This window comes from Typopeltis vanoorti, chromosome 24 (genome assembly GCF_054136105.1).
Source record: "Typopeltis vanoorti isolate ZY-2024b chromosome 24, IOZ_Tvanoo_1.0, whole genome shotgun sequence".
In the NCBI taxonomy this organism is placed as follows: Eukaryota; Metazoa; Arthropoda; class Arachnida; order Uropygi; family Thelyphonidae; genus Typopeltis; species Typopeltis vanoorti.
Window position 1 is genome coordinate 42,619,555 of NC_143572.1, and position 20,586 is coordinate 42,640,140.

At 35.4% G+C, this 20,586-nt stretch overlaps 1 protein-coding gene across 4 annotated transcripts in view; it reads right to left on the minus strand.

Annotated features, from left to right (window-relative positions):
- Window positions 1-20,586, minus strand: part of LOC150093132 (uncharacterized) — a 423,272-nt gene that overhangs the window by 382,857 nt on the left and 19,829 nt on the right. The window contains exon 1 of one of the 4 annotated variants that reach the window (XM_090413315.1): window positions 5,877-5,908. The exons of the other annotated variants lie outside the window; for them this stretch is intronic. Coding sequence (XP_090269441.1) covers window positions 5,877-5,897 — 21 coding nt within the window. The 5' untranslated portion in view covers window positions 5,898-5,908. Of the gene's footprint in view, window positions 1-5,876; window positions 5,909-20,586 lie in introns of those variants that run through there. 4 annotated transcript variants of the gene reach the window in all.

Below are 20,586 nucleotides of genomic sequence, written 5' to 3' on the forward strand. Positions count from 1 at the left end.
TCTGTGGAAGTTGACTAAAGCTCTCCGTACAGATCGCTCTAACATCCAGCCCATTCACGGAGAAAGAGGCCTTGTTTACAGAGATAACGAAAAAGCGGAAGCGCTCGTTCAAGCCCTGCAACTTCAGTGCCGTCCTAATTATGCGCAAGCGGATCTAGTCTTCATAGAAAAGATACATCGTAGGGTACGTTCAGTACTTCGGCGATCTTGTAGCTGTGAAAATATCTGCCCCACCTCACCTAAAGAGGTCTATTCAATTATTAGGAAGCTTAAAAACAAAAAAGCCCCTGGCCCGGACGAAATTACCAACAAAACAATTAAAGCCCTCCCACACAAAGCTGTCATGCATTTAGTAGCGATTATCAATGCAATTCTGAGAATTCATTATTTCCCCTCAAGATGGAAACAAGCCGATATTTTCCTTATTCTCAAGCCTGGTAAAGCGCCTCAGATGCCACAGAGCTATAGACCCATCAGTCTTCTATCATGCCTAGGAAAAATAGCAGAAAGAGTCATTCTCAACCGACTTAATGAGGAGGTGAATAAAAATCACATAATTCCGAAAGAACAATTTGGCTTCCGTACTGGACATAGCACTACACAGCAAATTCACAGACTGACTGAGTTCATCACTACAGGCTTTAACTGGAAACAGCACACAGGAGCTATCTTTCTTGATGTTGCAAAAGCTTTCGATACTGTATGGCACAAAGGTCTCATCTACAAATTAATTGCAGCCAACATCCCTCTTTATCTTACCAAAATTATTAACTCCTTTCTACAGGACCGTAAAATTCAGGTTAAGTTGCGTGGAATTAGATCATCACTGAAAAAAATCACTGCTGGTGTCCCTCAAGGTTCGCTGCTCTCACCGCTTCTTTTTAACATCTTTGTTTCTGATGTTCCTAGCACATCACTAACCACTATAGCTAGTTATGCGGATGACATGGCTATTCTCAGCAGATCTCTCAGGCCTAATATAGCTACTCAACGATTACAAACTGCAGCAACAAATTTAGAAGACTGGTTCAAAAAATGGAGAATATCTGTAAATGCCGATAAAAGCACTGCCATTCTTTTCACAAGAAGACAAGCATCTCATGTTGGAGAAGTTAAACTTTTTAACACAGCCATCCCATGGAGATCTAGCACCAGATATCTAGGCATTCAACTTGATAACCGTTTAAACTTTAACTCCCACATAGTTTATGCATGCAAAAAAGCAAACTCTGCAATAGTACAACTCTATTCTCTGCTCAATAGAAGAAGCCAAGTCAGTACTGATAACAAACTACGGATCTACAAAACAATTATCAGACCATCGTTAACTTACGGATCGCCGGCCTGGAGTCACACTTCCGTCACTAACATCCAAAAGCTACAAGTTATACAAAACAAGTGCCTCCGTATGATCTTCAACGCTCCGTGGTTTGTAAGAAATACTCTCTTACATCGAGATGCCGATATTCCAGATATTTCCACTTTCCTCCATAACAGTGCTGCTGCTTATTTTGCCAAAGCAGCTGTTTATCCAAATCAACTCATTCAAGAGTCATCTAATTATGACGAACACGATAGGTGGAAACATAAGCGCCCGAAAGCTGCTTTGCTTATCGATTCTGGTACCTCCGTACAACCCTAAATAGGGTGAGCCAGGTGCTCGCTAACACTTAATACAAGACTATTCCATACCGATTAAGGGATAGAAGTCCAAGGGACTGTAATCCATCAAGCCATATCAGGTTATCAGGTTATCAGGTTATCTAACGCTATTATATGCAAACTACTTGAATTTTATCTGCTAATTTAGCAAATTCTAATCTTTGTTTCTATACATAACAATAGAGGGCACGCGTTGTTCTCGTCCAATCAAAGCTCTTACAACAACAAATCCACTTATTCCTAGTTTGTCGGTGTCGTTTGGTACGTGTTCATGACTTTTACTATTTTCCCTATGCATTTAATCCCCCTTTCCCTTTTGAATCTCTTAACCATTCTTAACAGTACAATCCCGCAAATATATATAACATAACATTCGACAAAATTGGGCAGATATCATCACTCATTTACTCACAGCGGCAGTCCAAATTTGTAGGTTGGTAATATGGACAGATGTTCCTGGTCACAGGCTATTTGGAAAGACTTGAGTTCAAATTCTGTCTCGGAGACATGAGGAATCTTCATAAACGCTTTTCAACTGAAAGTAAAATAGCTAATTTGATTTTTCAGCCCACAAATAGGCAAGCCATCTGAAGAACCATATGCTAGCTTCATAGCGTTTGTTTTGCTTTGGCCGTAATATAAATTGGACTGCCGCACTTGCGTATCATATATGCTTAACTTCCCAGTTATGTATGATATTTTACAAGGGGCCCGTACGTACTGTGTGTACAATGTGGGAAGATCCACACACTGGCCGGAATATAAACACTCAAATGAATGTCTCTCGTATGTGGGTGTGTGTAGTTGTTGTTGTTGAACAGTTAAAAAAAATATCAGAAATTATTCTTAACTACTATTCATTTCTCTCCCCCTTGTCAGTTTTGCTCATGCAACTGTGGTACGCACTATCAAGCATAGCTATGTAATATTAATGCCATAGTTTTAATCAATAAAAAGTACACGTATATTTATTGACAAAATAAATAAGAATCACATCTTATTTATTTTGTCAAAATATCTTTCAGGAAATGGAACGCATTCGTGTACAGCTAAAACTTTAATCTGGTGCCTTCAATATATAAACAACTGAACGTCTCAGTCAACTTTAAAACCATAAGATATATAATCGAAAAGTCACTAAAATAATTTCAATAATAAAATCAGCATTATCATAGTAATAATAATATTGATTTTATTATTGAAATTATTAAAGGTTTTAAAAGAAACCTAATATTAATGACCTTACAAATAAATACCCCGCAAGCATTTAAAATACAAAATTTACCTTTCGGATTTTTTTAGAACTAATCGAAATCATCGAATGTTATGTAAATATTTCATAACAGTACATTGAGTATATTTCGTATGCATTTGCGGCAAATTATGTTGACAGTAAAGCTATTTTGGAATAACTTATCGATTCAGATATCGCTCATAACGTAAAATATTCACCTGATTTATAAATTAATAGAAACATGTTTCTTATGATATATGCGGATAAATAAAAAGCCTTTTTCTTAGAGGGAGAATTTATCCCCCCTTCGTACTATTTCTTTGTGGCAAGCATAACTAATAGTGTAGTGGTTGGCTAGTGCCGACTCCTGAACCTTTAATTTATTAGTATTTGATTCAGTAAATTATTCCTGCGATAAAATGGGTAGATTCTTCGTTCAAATAACATTAATCAAATATGATTTTTTTTTTCTTTTTGTGGTCATTGTGGCTTATATCGTATTTGCTTCTGTTAGAATATAGTATCGATGCAGATCAATTTAGATAATTGATTTGTTGTATGAAAAACAAAACAAAACGGGGGGGGGGAGGTGCACCATAATAGATTTGTCTACAGCAGCGTTTCTTAAACTATGGGCCGTCGCAAAAAAAATTCTGGGGAAGGAGGGGGGGGGGGGGCGTAGCCAACAATGATACGTGACTAAATGAAATATTTATTATAGAACTGTTGGAATGATTATATACCTCAATCTTTCCTCTTTTTTTAGTTATTTTTGCAGAAATAAACGTCATCAAGCATAATTACACTGATTACATGATTATTTAAAAGTGGTTGCGGATAAAAAAAAGTTGCGGATAAAAAAAAGTTTATGAACCTGTGGTCTAGAGTCGGATGTTACTACTCCTACTTATATTGGCGGATAGGATTATTGAGTTCCAGGAAATTTGGCATTTAATGTAATTGCATTCCTTTTTTTTTTTGTAAACGAATATTAAAAGTTTCAACTTGACAATAAAAGTAACTCTTAGAATAAGGATAAAATATCCATTTCTCACCAATTAGAGAGACTAACATTGTGTTAAAAAAATAAAAATTGAAAATGATAGCCAAACGTCAGAACTTTGGAAGGTCAGAATTTGGAGTCTGGTTGGATAGATCTGGGCTCGAATTTCTTCTGGAATACAAACAGCATTTATAACGTCTTAGTAATAACTGGAGGGAAGTCAGTCGGTCCGTTATGGAGATTGCAATGATTTTCTCTCCTTCAAAACAGAGTACATGGTCAGGAAACACACGCATCGGACAAATATTTGCACTCCTTTCGTCAAATTACTTTTAGAAACAGTGAAATTATAGGGAACTAAAGGTTTCGTTCGTGAAACTATCTTTTAAAATACTCACGATGTGGTTTTCCTTTTACACTATGAAAAGAAAAGAAAAGTGAAGTATTATTATTTAGCCAAATTACATTGCATAATTCTTCCATAGCACGGGGGTGGAAGAATTATGCAGTGTGTTCCCATTCTCATCATCGACAAGAAAAATTTATGTGAAATAAGGACTTGTTTAACTGAAGGCAAGTTGGACTCATACTCTTTGGTTAGAAAGACTTAAGTTTGAATTCGTTGAGGACAAGAAGACTTTTATCAAAGCTTTCAATAGAAGGTGAGTTATCGTGGCTCATACGGAGTTGGAAAGTATCTAAAACCTGAGTATCCTTCGGGATACTCGGGTGTTAGGATCTTGCAAAAACAGGAAACTGACTAAAAGAACACGCAGTTAACATACATAATACACTCGCCTCATAAGCCTTAGTCGCTCTGGCAGTAATCTCATATAACAATAACAACTCTCTCATACAAGATGGAAGGGTTTCCCTCCGGGAAAATCGAGTTTTTTTCAGACCCCCAACAAACAGCCTGACTATGGAACACAGCAGGAACAGCCATGTACATCGGAGTAACGCAATAGACTCGTATAAAGTAATCATAGTGTCCGAGAACAAAGTGTGTAGCCTAAGGAGATGGGGCTAAGATTGAGGGGAAGGGAATACTTTAAGATACAGCTTGGACTAGAGGTCGAACAGTAACATACATCTTAAAAGATAATTATATAGCAACTAGTTAGCTCCCTTCCCCTTAAATTCAATCAACTTGCCAAGTTATGTATGTTTTCCTTCTGTGATAAGAAACTGCAGCCTTTAAAATCCAGCCATCATCAACAGCGCTTTGTTATTATATCTCTGTTTATTATAACACTGACAGAGTCTTGATTTGATTTGACAGAGCCTTGATTTGATAAAGACCCCTTCCCATCTTGGGAACTTCATAACTCAGACGATAATGACGATATCTGTTGTTATCAAGATCCTAGATTCGAATCTAGTCTAGGATGCAAAGAACTTTTAGATGTGTTTTTAATGGGAGGAGTAGTTAGCCCAGTTTCGTAATAAGATTTAAGGCCTTAGTAACAGAGACTAGTCTAATATCTTTTCTTTCTCCTTGGTGATTTAATTGCTTCGGCCTTAATCCAAACCAACCCACCCCATTTTTCCTTAGAGATTTCAAATATTAAAATTTAGCGTATGCGGACTATTTTGATTTTATATGGAAAGGAAATATAGTGGTCACTAAATGGGTTTGCGAGGTGGGGGGGGGATTATCTCCCTCTTTCCTGACTAGCGAATTTCTGTATAAAAAAAGATAAAGTACTCAAACTTGTAATCTGGCTGTACTCTGTAAACGATGTGTGTTTGTGTGTGTGCGTGCAAAATAGTCTTATGTCTAAGACACATTATATTTACATTAATTAGTGCATTTAAATAGATAACATCCTAAAATACACTTCATAATAGAAAAAGAATAAAATCTTTGCCCTTCCTAGACAGCTACGTCAATATTTGTGTTATCTTTATTTATTTTTAGTATATTTAAATAACTATTCTAAAATATACTCTATAACAGAGAAAGAATTAAAATACCTGTCTGTCCTTTCTAGACATGCTAGTTATCTTTGTATGTTTATTAGAATGTCAGCATCACACACACCGGAAGATACATATACAGTATAAACAATCACGCCATCACCAGTGCAACAATAAGGTATTCTCAAAACACTAATTCATAGGGAAAAGGTGTATCTTTCGTAGCAATACCCAACCATCTTCGCGCTGCATTTGTAGAAAATGACTGCAACCTCTTTATAGAAGTACGAGTAAACAAATAAATATAAACAAATCGTACTGCTAAATTGCTTAAATGAGTTGATGCACTTTAGGAGTACTACAGACAAATTAATACGAACTTTATTCTGGAGCTTTTAAAGGGGCAGCTGGCTACGTACTGGTTGTTATTATGTGACATTCGTTTATTCATGGTATTGCTGAATGATTGAAACACGCTCTCTCTCTCTCTCTCCCTCATTTTTATGTAAATATCTTTATCTTACGTTAGAGGAAGCTAAAATAAGACGGTAGTCCTTTTTCTAATGTTCACTGCAATTTTGAATAACTTCCAATACAATACTGCTTAATTGTTAGTGCTTGTGTCTGTGAATGGTTTGTGGTTTAAAGATGTCGGTTTAAAATCCAGCGAAATATTAATAGCTAAATGAAGTTCTTGTTCATTTTGTGATGCTGTATTTAATATCACTAAACTTAAGATACTCTCAACACCAAAAGCTGTATACACGTTTAAAGGTAAATCTAATCACTTACACGCCACATTTCATAACGGACATACATCCTTTTAAAAAGGTATTCTAGTTAATGTAATACGAAGAGCCTGTTATTGCTTTTTGGAATCGAAAGTTGTCTGTTTAAATCAAACGTTCTTTCTTCTGTGACGTTCAGGCTATCGCCTAACTGTTGCTACACGATTCGGAATGTTTATTGAAGTTCGCTTTCCAGATGTCCTTTTGTTCGATTATAGTGGCTTCAACATATGGCCTTTCAAAAATATTTTGAGAATCCGAGTGAGGGTAATTCCGCAGGAACAAATCCAGAGAATATGGAGGCTGTTGTATTTGTGGTAGTTTTGTTTTAGCTAATAAATGCTGGTTGCTCGTTAATAGACGTTGCAGATAATTTGCTTAAAAAACCTCGAATGGCAATTTCGCTTTCTTGTAACGTCCCACAGCATTTACTGTCAGTAAATAATTCAGTCAATCACATGTTTACTAGTAGTTTTGCCAGTGTTAAAATAAAAAAAATAATATGAATACGTTGCCATACTTTCGAACATCGTCAAAATCACCACGAAAATAAAATCATTTAACTTTATTGGCTCACCAAAGCAAACTTGGCGCCACACAGCGACAGCTAGCGGCATATAGGTGAACTTGCCGCAAACCTGTACATATGTGCTTTTTACTGTTTATTGATAAAATAAAGTCACTACATAAATTTTTCGTTTAGCGAAACCCACAACCAAAATTACTTCTGCTATAATTTTATTTTTAACCACAAAACAAAATAGAAAATGTTTTATAATTACAGTTACATTCTATGTCCACGCAATTTTCATCATTAACATAGACAACTGATTTTTTACAACTGCTGTATGGCAGCTGATTGAAGTTAACCGCGAATAGAATGACAACGTTAGCCAAGAATAGGGTAAGCAAACACCAGAAAAAAAAAAAAAAAAAAAAAAAAAAAAAACGACAAAGGTCACACAATGGAATGATAGGTTGCAAACATATGGTTCTACTTAATTCATCGCGATGTTATTAAATAAATGTGCTCGAACAAAATTTCCATATTATCAACTTAATGTGTGGTTACTGGTAAAATTTCGCATTGAAGACGTAATGCAAATACAAAATAAAATAAAATAAAATAAAATAAAATAAAATAAAATAAAATAGGGCATGTCCTCTTTTTCCAGACGTCTCGTAACCCTAGCCAAGAACGAAACTTTTGTTGTAAAAGCGCGAACTCTTCTGTGAAAATCAACGGATTTTATTCAGCAAAACTATAATTAGGGCGAAGAACTAAGTTATTCGCCAAGTCTTTAAAAAGCTGTAAACTGATGTTTTTTAAAAAATAATCTTTTCTATTCTGTTACTAAAAGTTTAGCTTAATTTTACCGCTGTTAAAATATTAGCCATTGAATAGTTACGAAGAATGTAAGACGTGTAAAAAAACGTTGCTTGCAATTACTACTCTGCACGATAGAATATGAAAAAAATAGAGCATGTTCTTTATTTTCACTGATGTTTTCCTGTTTAATAAGTATCGCTTTCATTTCATTAGAAACAGAGCCAAGGTATGTGTTTTATAAATTAGACTGCTGAATTGTTTAAATGAGTGCATGCAGTTTAGGAGTACTACAGACAAATTAATAAGAACTTTATTCTAGAGCTTTTAAAGGGGCAACTGGCTACGTACTGGTTATTATTATGTGACATTCTTTTATTCATGGTATTGCTGACTGATTGAAACACGATCTCTCTCATTTAAACTCGGATTTTTGTAAGGGTAAGAGTTCATGTTTAATTGGTATTATACATTTTTTGCAGAGGGAAGAATGGGTATAGAAAAATGTTACATTTCATAGGGTGTAAGAATATTATTATTACCATTAATGATATTAATATTATTAATATTATTAAATGGTAATAATGGATCAGAAACGTGGATGTTAAACGAAAAGATAGTTAACAATGTCCAGGTCTTCCTAAACAGGTGTTTAAGAATGATACTGGGAATATATTGGCCAAAACAAATATCAAACGAAGAACTATGGCAGAGAACAAACCAGAAACCCAAGTTGGGACATGTGTTCAGGAAAGAAGATAAAATAATAGTAAAACAGGCTCTAGATTGGAACTCACAGGGTAAAAGAAGACAAGGAAGGCCAAAAGAAACATGAAAAAGAACAACACTGAAAGAAATAACAAATATTAATAAAAAAACTGGAACCAAATAAAAGCAGAAGCAAAAAACAGAGTCCGATGGGAAATGGTGGTGGAAGACCTATGCTCCCAGGTGGAATGAAGAGGATTAAGTAAGTAAGTAATGGTAATAATAATATTTTATTCTTACACCCTAAGCTGAAATACCATTAATAATATTAATGGTATTTCAGCTTAGAGTACCATAGATGGGAAGAAAATTAAAGAACAAAAATAAACATATTCATACCTGGATTTGAAGACTGCGAATTGTATACTCGTTAGAAATATATAAAGAAAAAGACTGTTCCAAAACACAGCAGTAGAAAGAATGAACGAAAAAAGAAGGAAAAATTGTTCTGTGAGTTTGAACTGTAAATAGTGTAAAATATCATCTGCCCTTATTTTAACAGATTTATAAGTGGCGGGAGGGGGGAGAGAAATACGAATTAGCAATGCCAATTCTGATGATTGTTAGTTGTTTTTGATTGACAGCCGAGACAACTAAGGCTAGGAGGTCAGTGTATTATGTACGTTAAATGCATATGTTCTTCTGGTTTGCCTGTTTTTGCTAGATGATACCGGATAACTCACCTTCAAATGAAAAGTCCTTGTAAGAGTTGCATCCTAGATGGGATTCGAATTCAGGTCTTTTCGATCAGAGGGCATCGTCTGTATCCACTACGCCAATTCTAATGAACAGTCACCCATGTAGAAAATGCAAGCACAGAAAGTGAACGTTTGTATGAAGGAGGGAATGTAATTCTTTAGGGGAATCATGTAACCTCTAGAGGGCGCACCCTGAGTGGCGGATATGGGAGCCCACCATATATGGATATATATATATAGATAGATAGATATAGTGGAGTGGTCCGAATATACCGAATAAGGACTGGACCAACGGCCATATGGGGCAATTATCTTGATTGTAATGGAAGTGGCATTCCCATAGTCCCCCTAGCTGAATCTATCCTCTTCTTCCTCTACTTTGAGGATGATACACTCACTTTAATCTTTCCTATAAGGCCTTATCAGCCAAATCTTCTTATTTTATGATCCTTATGCTATTAGAGTACTCGAGGGCCATGGGGTCTTTCCATTTCTGGCCTTATATCTATGTCCCCTCTATAAATCTCTACTATAATTCTACTCTATTTTACTATAATATATTCTTTCCCCTTCAATATACCCTATTCCACCTATGGATTTAAATTTGGAAGAAGGCTAGTTCAGAAGCCCTACCACTGGACTATCCATCGCCAGACTAGTCACCTGACATGGAGAACATTATTCTACTTTTAAGCCGACAGAAAAAGGTCATCGGAATGAATCTATGGAAAACGATCCTGGAATGGAAAAGGTAAAACGAAAATGGAAACGACAAAATATAATACATATAGAAAACTGGAAGGTAAGAGGAACAGCATATAAAGAAATAGAATTAGACCAAATATTAAATGAAAGAAATTTACAAATAGCAGTAATCACTGAAACAAAAAAAGAAATTAAAAGGAACCATGAGAACCGAAACTTTTAATGTGATATATAGTAGATTCACAGAGACCAAAAAGCACAAGCAGGTTATGATTTGGATTCATAACTCCCTTTCAAAACAGTTAAAACATTATAAATTATGGAATGAAAGAATAATAGAAGCTAGCATAAAATAGATAGAGGTTATTTAACAATAATTGGCTTATATGCCCCAGAAGAAGGAAGAGAACAGGATAATATTGATTTTTATAATCAGTTACAAAATATATATAATAAAATAAATAAAAATGATTATGTAATATTCGCAGGAGACTTAAATGCAAGAATTGGAAACACGAAAATTAATAATAATATAGGAATATATGGAGAGCATACTCTAAACAGGAATGGTAAAAAATTGATCGCCTTTGTAGTTTATAATAACTTAAAAATAATGAATTCTTTCTATAAGCATAAAGACACATAATATACTTGGGAAGCAAGAGGATGGAAATCAATATTAGATTATTTTATCTAATATTGAATATCTAATATTGAATGAAAAGACATCAAAGTTCTCTTTAGATGTTAGAGTTCACAGAGGATATGAAATAAGTAGTGGCCACTTCCTTGTTAAAATAAAATTAAGTTACAACCTAAATGGCTACAAATAACAAGAACAGAAAGAAAATTTAAAACATTTGTTTATAAAACTAGATTATTAAATGACACAAATATATAATGGCTATATGAACAAAGAATTAACCAATATTTAGATAAAATAAAACAAAATGAAGAAATAGAAATATAATGGCTTAATATAAAAACGATACTAAATTCAGCAGCAAATGAAAGCTTAGGAAACATCAAAAAATTCAATTAAAGGAAGAAACGGAAGATCTGGGATGACACAATCAAATATATAATCAAAATGAAAAAAGAAGCCTATCATGAATGGTTAAGCAGTAAAAGATTAGAAGAAGAAATAGAATATAAAAGAATAAGAGCCATAGCTAAAAGAGAAGTCAGAAAACGACATAGGGAATCATAGAACAAATTTGTTTCTAATTTAGAACATGGTTTATATAAAATAAGATCCAATGTATATAAGATTTTGAAACACTTAAATGCAGATACTAAAGAAAACATAAAATTAAACACCGAATTGAAATTAGAAGAGCTTCTTAATTTCTATATAGAATTGTGGACAGGCAAATATTTTAAAAAAGATGACTGGCAAACATTTAATGAAAATGAAAAGGAAATAACTAAGGAAGAATTAGAAATCAGCCTGAAAGAAACGAAATGGAAAATCACCTGGAGAAGATAGCTAGGTTCAGAACTATATAAATATGCAGGAATGAGGTTCAAAGAAAGGCTCCTATTATTTTTAAATAAAATCTATTCAACTGGTAACCCCCACAATAGAATGGAAAAAAGGCAGGCAATTGTGATTCCTATCTTTAAAAAAGATAGCAGATATAACCCTAAAAACTAGAGATGTATAAGTATACTAAATTCCTGTTACAAAATATATAGCAGAATTTTAAATAACAAACTAATAAAATATTCTGAAAACTTTATTTTAGAAGTACAGAATAGATTTAGAAAAAGATGATCATGTATAGACCCGGCCTTTTGCCTAAAATTAATCATAGAGAAAAGAAGAGAATACAATTTAGAAAACACATATTACATTTATAGACTTTGAAAAAGCATTCGACAAAGTTAAAAGAAACATATTATTTAACATATTAAAAGAAAGACAAACACTAAATAATGTCCTAAAAGCTATCACAAGTACAGTATATATGAAAATAATCAAATACAAATAAGATTAAATCTTGAGCTATCATATACGAGAGAGATAAACCAAGGGATCCGACAGGGATGTCCCCTCTCAGCAACTCTTTTTAATATCTACTTAAATGAAATAATAATAAAATGGAATAAAAATTTACATCAAGGAATTAAATTTTCTCCTACTGTGAACTTAAACACTTCCCTTTTTGCTGATGACCAAATAATAATTACAAATTCTGAAGATAACTTTCAAAAAGCTATTTTAAATCTAAATGTGATAACCAAAGATTATGGAATGATAATATCAAGAAAAAAATCCAAAACTATGGCCTTTAAAGGACAAGATCGAGTAAGAACTAAATAGATAATAAGATTTTAGAACAGGTGAGTTCATTTAACTACCTAGGATGTATGATCACATATGAAAATGAAAAAGATATAAACCTAAAATTTGCAAAATATTTAAAAATAACAGGTGTAATTAACTCTAAATTTACACCAATCCTAGTTCAAAAACAAGCCAGACTAAAAGTATACAATACATTAGCCCTAATAGTCTTAATGTATGGAAGCGAAATCTGGACAATAAAACAAAAAGACAAAGATTAACAACAGCAGAAATGAAGTTTATGAGATAAACTGCAAAGTATACTCTGTTTGATCACAAAAGAAACGAAGAAATTATGAAAGAATTAAACCAAGAACCAGTAATAGAAAAAATTAAAAATTATATAAACACAAATGGATGGAACATGTTCAAAGAATGAAAACAGAAAGATTACCAAAACAAACCTTAAAGTACAAGCCATTAGGAAAAAGTAAACCAGGACGTCCTCTTAAACGATTCAACGATGACTTGAGGCTGGAACAGGCCATTCTAGGCCTAAATCCTTGATAGGCATGATGATGAGAGAATGTAGTTACTCCCTGGAGACTTTAGCCATTCTGAAGGGTTTTTTTTTTTTTTTTTTTCAAATTTGAAATGCCGAGACTAAATATCGTTCAAAGAATTGAGCCAAGAATTTGCTGAACGTGAAAAGAATCTCTTATAAAGATTTCCTGAAAAATAAGGCACTAATATAATAATTTTATTTAAGTCACTCCCACGTATGAAAAGTTGAAAATCTATAATACATTAGTATTGTGTGAGTTAAGAATTTTTAAAAGTATTATTTTAGATTTTTTTAAAAATTTTATGTTTTTTAATTTCCTTCTAAGAGCCTATGTAGCTCAGTGGATGTGGCGTTTGCATACCACGGCGCTTAGCCGCAGGAAGGAAGACTTGGTTTCGAGTCTGGTCGGCGACTAGAGGAAATTTTTCTAATCCTTTTTTCGACCGGTTCCCGAGTTAGTCGATCTCTGGCACGGGCAAGCGGGTTTTTCCTCCCGGAAACTCGGTTTTTTTGTCCCGTAAACTCAAGAAAATCGACCGTAGAACCCACATTATTTCAGACGTTAAATATATTGTGTTAGGGTTAGGGACCACGAGATGGCGGCACATTTGAGCCGTCTCTCTTAACTGCGTACCGCTTAATTAGTGATAGCCTTGGGTAATCTATCTCTGATTGGTACCAGTGGAGATTGAACTGCCCACTCAGTCTCCAAAAGTTAGATAGGGCTAAATGGCCTCGCCTAATCCCGTATACGGGAATAAAAAGGCGTTAACTGATTTTTTTTTATTTCCTTCTAATTTATTCTTCTGTAAATAGAAACTAAACTCTCATCGTCCCTTCTTACAAGGTTATACGGTAGTCAGTATTCACTGTGTAGAATTTATGGAGACAAACTCACACCTGTTAGGGCAATTACTTTACTTACAATTAAGAAAATAACACTCGACGTTTCGATCTTTATATCAAGGTCGTCATCAGGAAAGCATACATATGAACACTACACAAGCTACATAACACTGCACAAAAGATAAATCTGACTGCTTTGTTAATCATTTACGCTAGCCTGACCTCTGGGGAAAAATTAATTAATTAAAATAAATAAATAAACAAAATAATTATACTTAATAAATATAATTATATGATATATCCTTCACGACAACCTAAACACTCACCAGTACATGCACAAAGATTCATACCACATCCATCTTAGCTCACTGGACATCATCAGATGCGGTATGGTCAGTCCTTTCCTTGGTAATATTCCGCACCAGTCCTAGCCAGGTGGTCCTGTTGTATACGTTTCTGGAGAGGTCAACTCTCTGAAGTTCAGTCACTCCAGACGCACTATTCATCCATCTCATTCCTTCCTCTTTTTCCAGGAACCTTACCTTCTATTACTGTATTGAGAAGTCCTCCTTCCATCCTTTCAATGTCTGGTCCTTTCTAGCACCCGTCCATATCTGATTTTCAGTATATGATATCCTCAGCAGTCTTCTGTAACACCACATCTCAAATGAACTATCCTTTTTCTATCAGACTTCTTTAGGTTCCGGGTCTCACATCCATAAGTCGCTGTTGGAAAAACAGCTGTATTCAGAATCCCCAACTTTGTTCTTGTGGAGAGAAATCTATCCTTTTAAATTTTAGACAAGTCTCTAAGTGTTGTTTCAGCCATTCCTAGTCTTCTGATGTCCTCTGAACAGCAATTCTTCACATTAATAACAGACCCCAGATATTCGAGCTTCACTTCCTTAATTCTTTCTCCATTAAGGTACACTTGTTTCTCAGGAGCTTTCCTTTCTGTATTTCTTTTGCAAACAATAACTTTGTCTTGCTATTATTAAGGTGAAGCCTTTGTTCTTACTGATCTCGTCAATTTTGTCAAGGATTCGCCCTAGTTCTTTCTTGTCGTTACAGAAGAGTACTCCGTTGTATGATTAGCATACCTCTGATTACTGATCAATCTACCACCTATCCTAATTCTTGTCTTCAGTTCATCCAATGCTTCATGCGTAAACTCAACATAGATACTAACCAAGTGAGGAGAAAGTAGGCTTCCTTCCCTAACTCCCTTGCCGACCTGAAGCCAATCCGTTAATCCAACACCTGTTCTTACTCTAGCTTTCTGCTCAATGTGCACGTCAGCTATCAACTTGATAATGTGGTGAGGAAAACTCATTATTATTTTCCACAAATTCATATGCTAAACGCAGGCAAAAGCTTTAGAATAGTCTATTGATTGCCATAGAAATTTGAACGCTCCCTCATATTTCCATCTGTTTTTGATTTTCAGTTCTTCTGTTAGTACTGCTCCATTCCTGTCTCTGATGACATTCAATTTGGGCTTAAACATGTGCTTTAGGTCACGAACTAAATGAAACATCCTTGCCTCTTCATCTGGAATTCTATCTCTTCACACCTAATAGTATAAAAAATTTCCTTGTCCTGTTTGATGGTTTTCTCACTTCTCTCTATGTAATCTTTTATATTCTTCAGTCTTTGTGTCTCTTTGTTTTCCCCCAACCACCTACTTTCGATCAGATCCCATGTTGAATCTGATATCCATGGATCTCTTTATCTTCTAATTGGGCCTAGATACTTGACAGTATCCTCTGTTATAACCTTGATCTCTTCCCACAGCATTTGAGGTTAGTACTCTTCACTAGTCCCAAAAAAGATCGTCCAAACGTGTTGAAGTTTCTTCTTGAACCCCTTAGGGATTGCTCTGACTTCTGTCTTGCGAGATTGGCCTGACTTGGAAGGTTTCGGAGTCTCAGTCTTACTTTGTTCTTACTAGCTGATGGTCAGTACCAGTGACATAACGAGGGTATGAAGCACCTGTGGACAGCGTCTAACCTGCGCTCCCAACCCCAAAATGACAAAGACGTTATACGTTTTGCGCCCGTGGCGGGTACCTCTTTCGCCACGCCCTCGTTACGGCACTAGTCAGTACCACAGTGTCCGTTTCTAGGCAAGTATGCATGCACGTCGAAGATGTCTTTCACCATTGGAAAGCCAGGATGTAATCAATCTGGTGCCTTGCCCTATCAATGTTAGATGTCCAAGTATAGGTCCGTCGTGGGAGTTTCTGGAACCAGGTATTGGTAATAATTAATTAATCTGTTATCATGTGCAAATTCCAACAGTCTTTCGCCACGGGTGTTACGTTTACCAAGACTAAACATTGGACACTCAGAACTCACTCTTATACTCTTTCCCACTTTTGCATTAAAGTCCCCTACGATGAAAAGTACATCTTTTCTTGGCAGACAGTCGAACACAGTCCGTAGATTTTCATCAGGCCTAACTGTGTGTGTGTGTGGGGGGGAATAAACTACGATGATTGACACATTTGTAGGATGAGCCTTAAGTCTAATACAAAGTATCCTGTCATTAACGGGATTATAACCAAGAAGAGCTCTTGCCTGAACTTTCCTCAGTACCACAGCTATTCCATGATGTTTTGAGTCACTTCCTGCATAAATAACTAGTTTACTAACCTGTCTTTTAAAATGACCTTCTCCATTCTATCTGGTCTCTATAATTCCCAGCATGTCAGTTTTATACCTTTCCATCTCTTTACAGACAATACCAAGAGTACTCATCTGTAGACCCCGTACATTCCATGTGCCGATATAAAGTTCGCCTACGAGAATAATCCCATATCACCATCCGACACAAAAATTAAGGGTTTATCAGTACCCTCAAATATAGATTACCCTAACAATTTTCTCCGATGAGCAGACGCTAAAGAAAGAATATGATATTATTAGCCAAATGTTTATATAAAAAAAAGACTACAAAAAAAGTTCGCAAGATCCTCTACAATAATACCATATAAAAGGTAAAAAAATATTAAAAAATGCCATAGCCATACCATCAGGAAAAATAGATAGAACAGTACATAAATACAGGGTGTTCGGGATAAATTTGACATATTTATAATTAATTATATTTTTCCGTAAGTTACATGTATTAACACACACTTCTTTTCATTTAAAAGTTTGGACCCTTCTTCATTCATATACAAGATGTCAGAAAGGATGGATAGCTGGAACCCACCTGAATCATGGAAGAGAATAACTTGTATCATGATGATTCGTGCCCGCCATCAAAATAAGGATATTACGACTGCTGCCCAATGCTCCCTGAATACAGTAAAAACAATCAGGCATGAACTAGAGACTTGCAATGGTGACTACGAGGATGTAGCAAGAAGAAAGATCCCTAGCAGACGATCTGATTGCGTTCGTACAGCAGAATTCCTCGCAAATCTGCAGGAACAGGTGTTGAAGAACCCTGGCATTGGAATTCGGGCTTTGTTCGTGGAGTTGCTAACTGTAGTCAAGCCCTGGATAACAAGGGTAGCCAATGGTAGGCCGTATGTATGGCAGCAGGATTCGGCCCCTTGCCACACCTCTGGGAAAAGTCAAAAATGGTTGTCTGAAAATTTCTACGACTTCACCAGTCCAAATGTTTGGCCTCCAAACTCCCCAGACCTTAACCCCATGGATTGTTTTGTATGGGGCGCAGTTGAAAAAGAAACCAATCGCACTTCCAGTAATACAAAAGCCCAGTTAATGGATAAAATTAAAACAGTTTTTGCGGCCCTTCCCAGGGAGACTGTAGCATCAGCTTGTTCGAGGTTCCGAAGCAGAATTGAAGCTGTGATCGATGCTAATGGTGGTTATTTTGAGTAAATCTTGTTGATAGTATTGTAATTAACTCTGCCTGTAATGTTTTTTTGTCAATTCATTAAATTTAATAGATACAAAGAAGATTTTCTTTTTCCTTACGAAACTGTCAAATTTATCCCGAACACCCTGTACAATATCAAGGCAACTTTCAAACCTCCTGCAAAATTAAAAAGTATACTCAGTTCATCCAAAGATCCTCTTTCTTATCTTGCTCACCCGAAGGTTTACAAAATCCAGTGCACTGCAAACAGGGTACACCATTCCAGCAAGAAAAGATGAACACAAACGTCACATTTTCCTTCACAATGATAAAACTGGCTTGTCAAACCATGCACTCCAAACTTGTCATAGAATTGAAGTCCCTACACCGCACAAAAACCTGGTTTGAAAGAAAATTCAAGGAAGCTTGTGCGATGCTGATCGTCATCATCATCCTAATCTCAACAAGAACGATGGATTAGTAATTTCAAGAATCTGGAGGACCCATCTGCAACCTATATAGCATCCAGAACACGATGGCAGAACCCCAACACAAGAAAACCTTATGAAACAGGACAAAGTTACAATGAGAAACACTCGTGTTGCCAGATTAAAATTCAGAATATGTGGTTTGGTCCAATACCTATAATAAATGATGTTCGACAACGGGATATCCTAGCATGTCTACTATTTAAAATAAAGCTTAAAAAGGTCATCAGAGATGCTGGTTAGATATGAGCAAACTATTTTTATAAGGTATTGCAACTAGCATATGCTGATTATGTAGATGTTATAGTAAGGTCATAAACAGCAATGAAAAAAAAAACCTTTATCAGTCTCTGGAAATGGCAGTAAAAAAAGATGCATCTTGAGATTAATCAAGAAAGCCCAACAAGTTTAATGTAATAAGGCACAAAGTAATTCGCTTTCCAACACGCGCTTATCTTCAGTAATATCAATGTGAATAGTCAAGATGTTCAATACCAGACCGGAAAGAAAAAGAAAAATTGGAAGACCTAAATCGAAATGGAAAGATGTGGTAATCTAAGACATTAACGCTCTCGTTGTAAAGAATTGGAAGATTTTAATTCATTTATTTTCATTTAAACCTAATTTAAATCGAAATGTTGATGACCACAAATTTCAGCAAAGATCTCAAAGGCGCCTGCACGAGGACGACACGACTTTTTTGACTCGGGTTGAATAAAATCTGGATTCTGACCTCTGTAACGTAAAAACATAAGGAATTTCAACTAAAATTCAGTTAATAAGGCTTTTTTCCCTATCGAAAACTTGAGTTTTAGCGTTTGCAAGAATTCCAACTAATTCTGATCCCAAATATCAAATTTCATCAAAATTAGTTCGGTCTGAACGGTGTTGTAAGGTGCTTACGTATTTTACGAAAGGAACGTAAAGCGAGTAACATGAACCAGTTCCAATTCCCTTTACAATAATAAGTTAGATGCCTGTGTAGCCCGTGGAAATGGGGTTTTCATTCATAGCTCTATGTCGCCAGAAGAAAGAGCATTATAAGATCGATTTTATCCTCTTACTAAAACTTTTTCTTTCTTTTACCAGTTCCCTAGTTAATTTCTGGCACAGACAAGTACGATTTTTTTATCTTCAATAAACTCGGAGTTTTAACCCGACATTTAAAGTTCGACCGTGGAACTCGACACTAGTACTGACAGTAACACGACTCACACTATTACAAACAATGGTACAAGTATTAGGATTTAAGGACACGAGATGGCGGCAGTTGTTCTGTCTGAAAATACACGCAATTTACACGCAAGAATATATAGATATAAGACTAGCCAACTACCTTACCCTAAGCAGCAAAAAAAAAAAGAAGAAAAAAAAGTTGGTTACGAAAGACAATCTGGGTAAGTTGTAGAACTTAATAAATGGGTCTATAAGTCCGCAAGTTCTTATTATTGTTGTTGTAAGTATTAATGATAACCATTGACATTCCTATCATAAAACCAAATTAATATTTATTACTTTTATTTTTTATCATTTGGACTCTATTTCAAAACTTGAATTTTTTTTTTTTTAACCTAGATGGCGCCACATTAGGACTTTAGTCTTGTGTTGCCCGCTGCAATCACTTATACTGTCCCCACTGTTACACCGGATTGTGATTGTCTTGCCTTTGTAACAAACTTTGTGTTGTGTGCTCTGAAGATGCTGGATATAAGACCAGCGAAATGTTAGCCTTAAGTTAATAAATAGTTATTTACTTAACCATCTGTGTTCTTTTATACCGTGAAACTTATCATAACATGTCGGACGAACACATAAGCCTATCCACGCGCTGTAGAAATGACGTTATTTTCCATAGCTCTAAACCACGAATGAACGATAGTTATATATTCGATTCTTGTTTCCGAGTTGAGGAACTTTTTCTAGACCTTTCTTTGGCCGGATTCCAAGTTACTCAATCTTTGTCCCAAGTAGGAATTTTCCTTCCAGGAACTTCGGTTTCCAATTTATCCCACAGCTCAAAAAACGATCGTAGAACGTATATGATTTCAAGTACTTCTACCTCTAAACCTCTTTAGGGTTCAGAGATGGCAGCACTTGTCTGCTGTAATCTCTTTCCCTTTCTTCCTGAAAGTCTCGATTCCTTGATAACCTGGAGCTCAATCGATTAGTAATGACTGATGGGTGGAGCTGCGCTGCCAATCGATCTTCAAAAGTGTTAGAACTAAAGACGTTTCGTCTAATCCCCGTAGAAATAAAAGGCATTGGGGTATTTATTTTTTATCATTTTTATAGGAGCCCACAAAAGTTTGTAGATCTGTATTATACTAATATCATGGCCGGGGTTGAAGATAATACGAATAAGTTATCTAGATAATCCAAATAGAATTGCTAGATAATCCGAAAATCTTACTCTAGCACCATACACTATAATTTTGCAAATGCCACTTTAGTCCTCCGATAA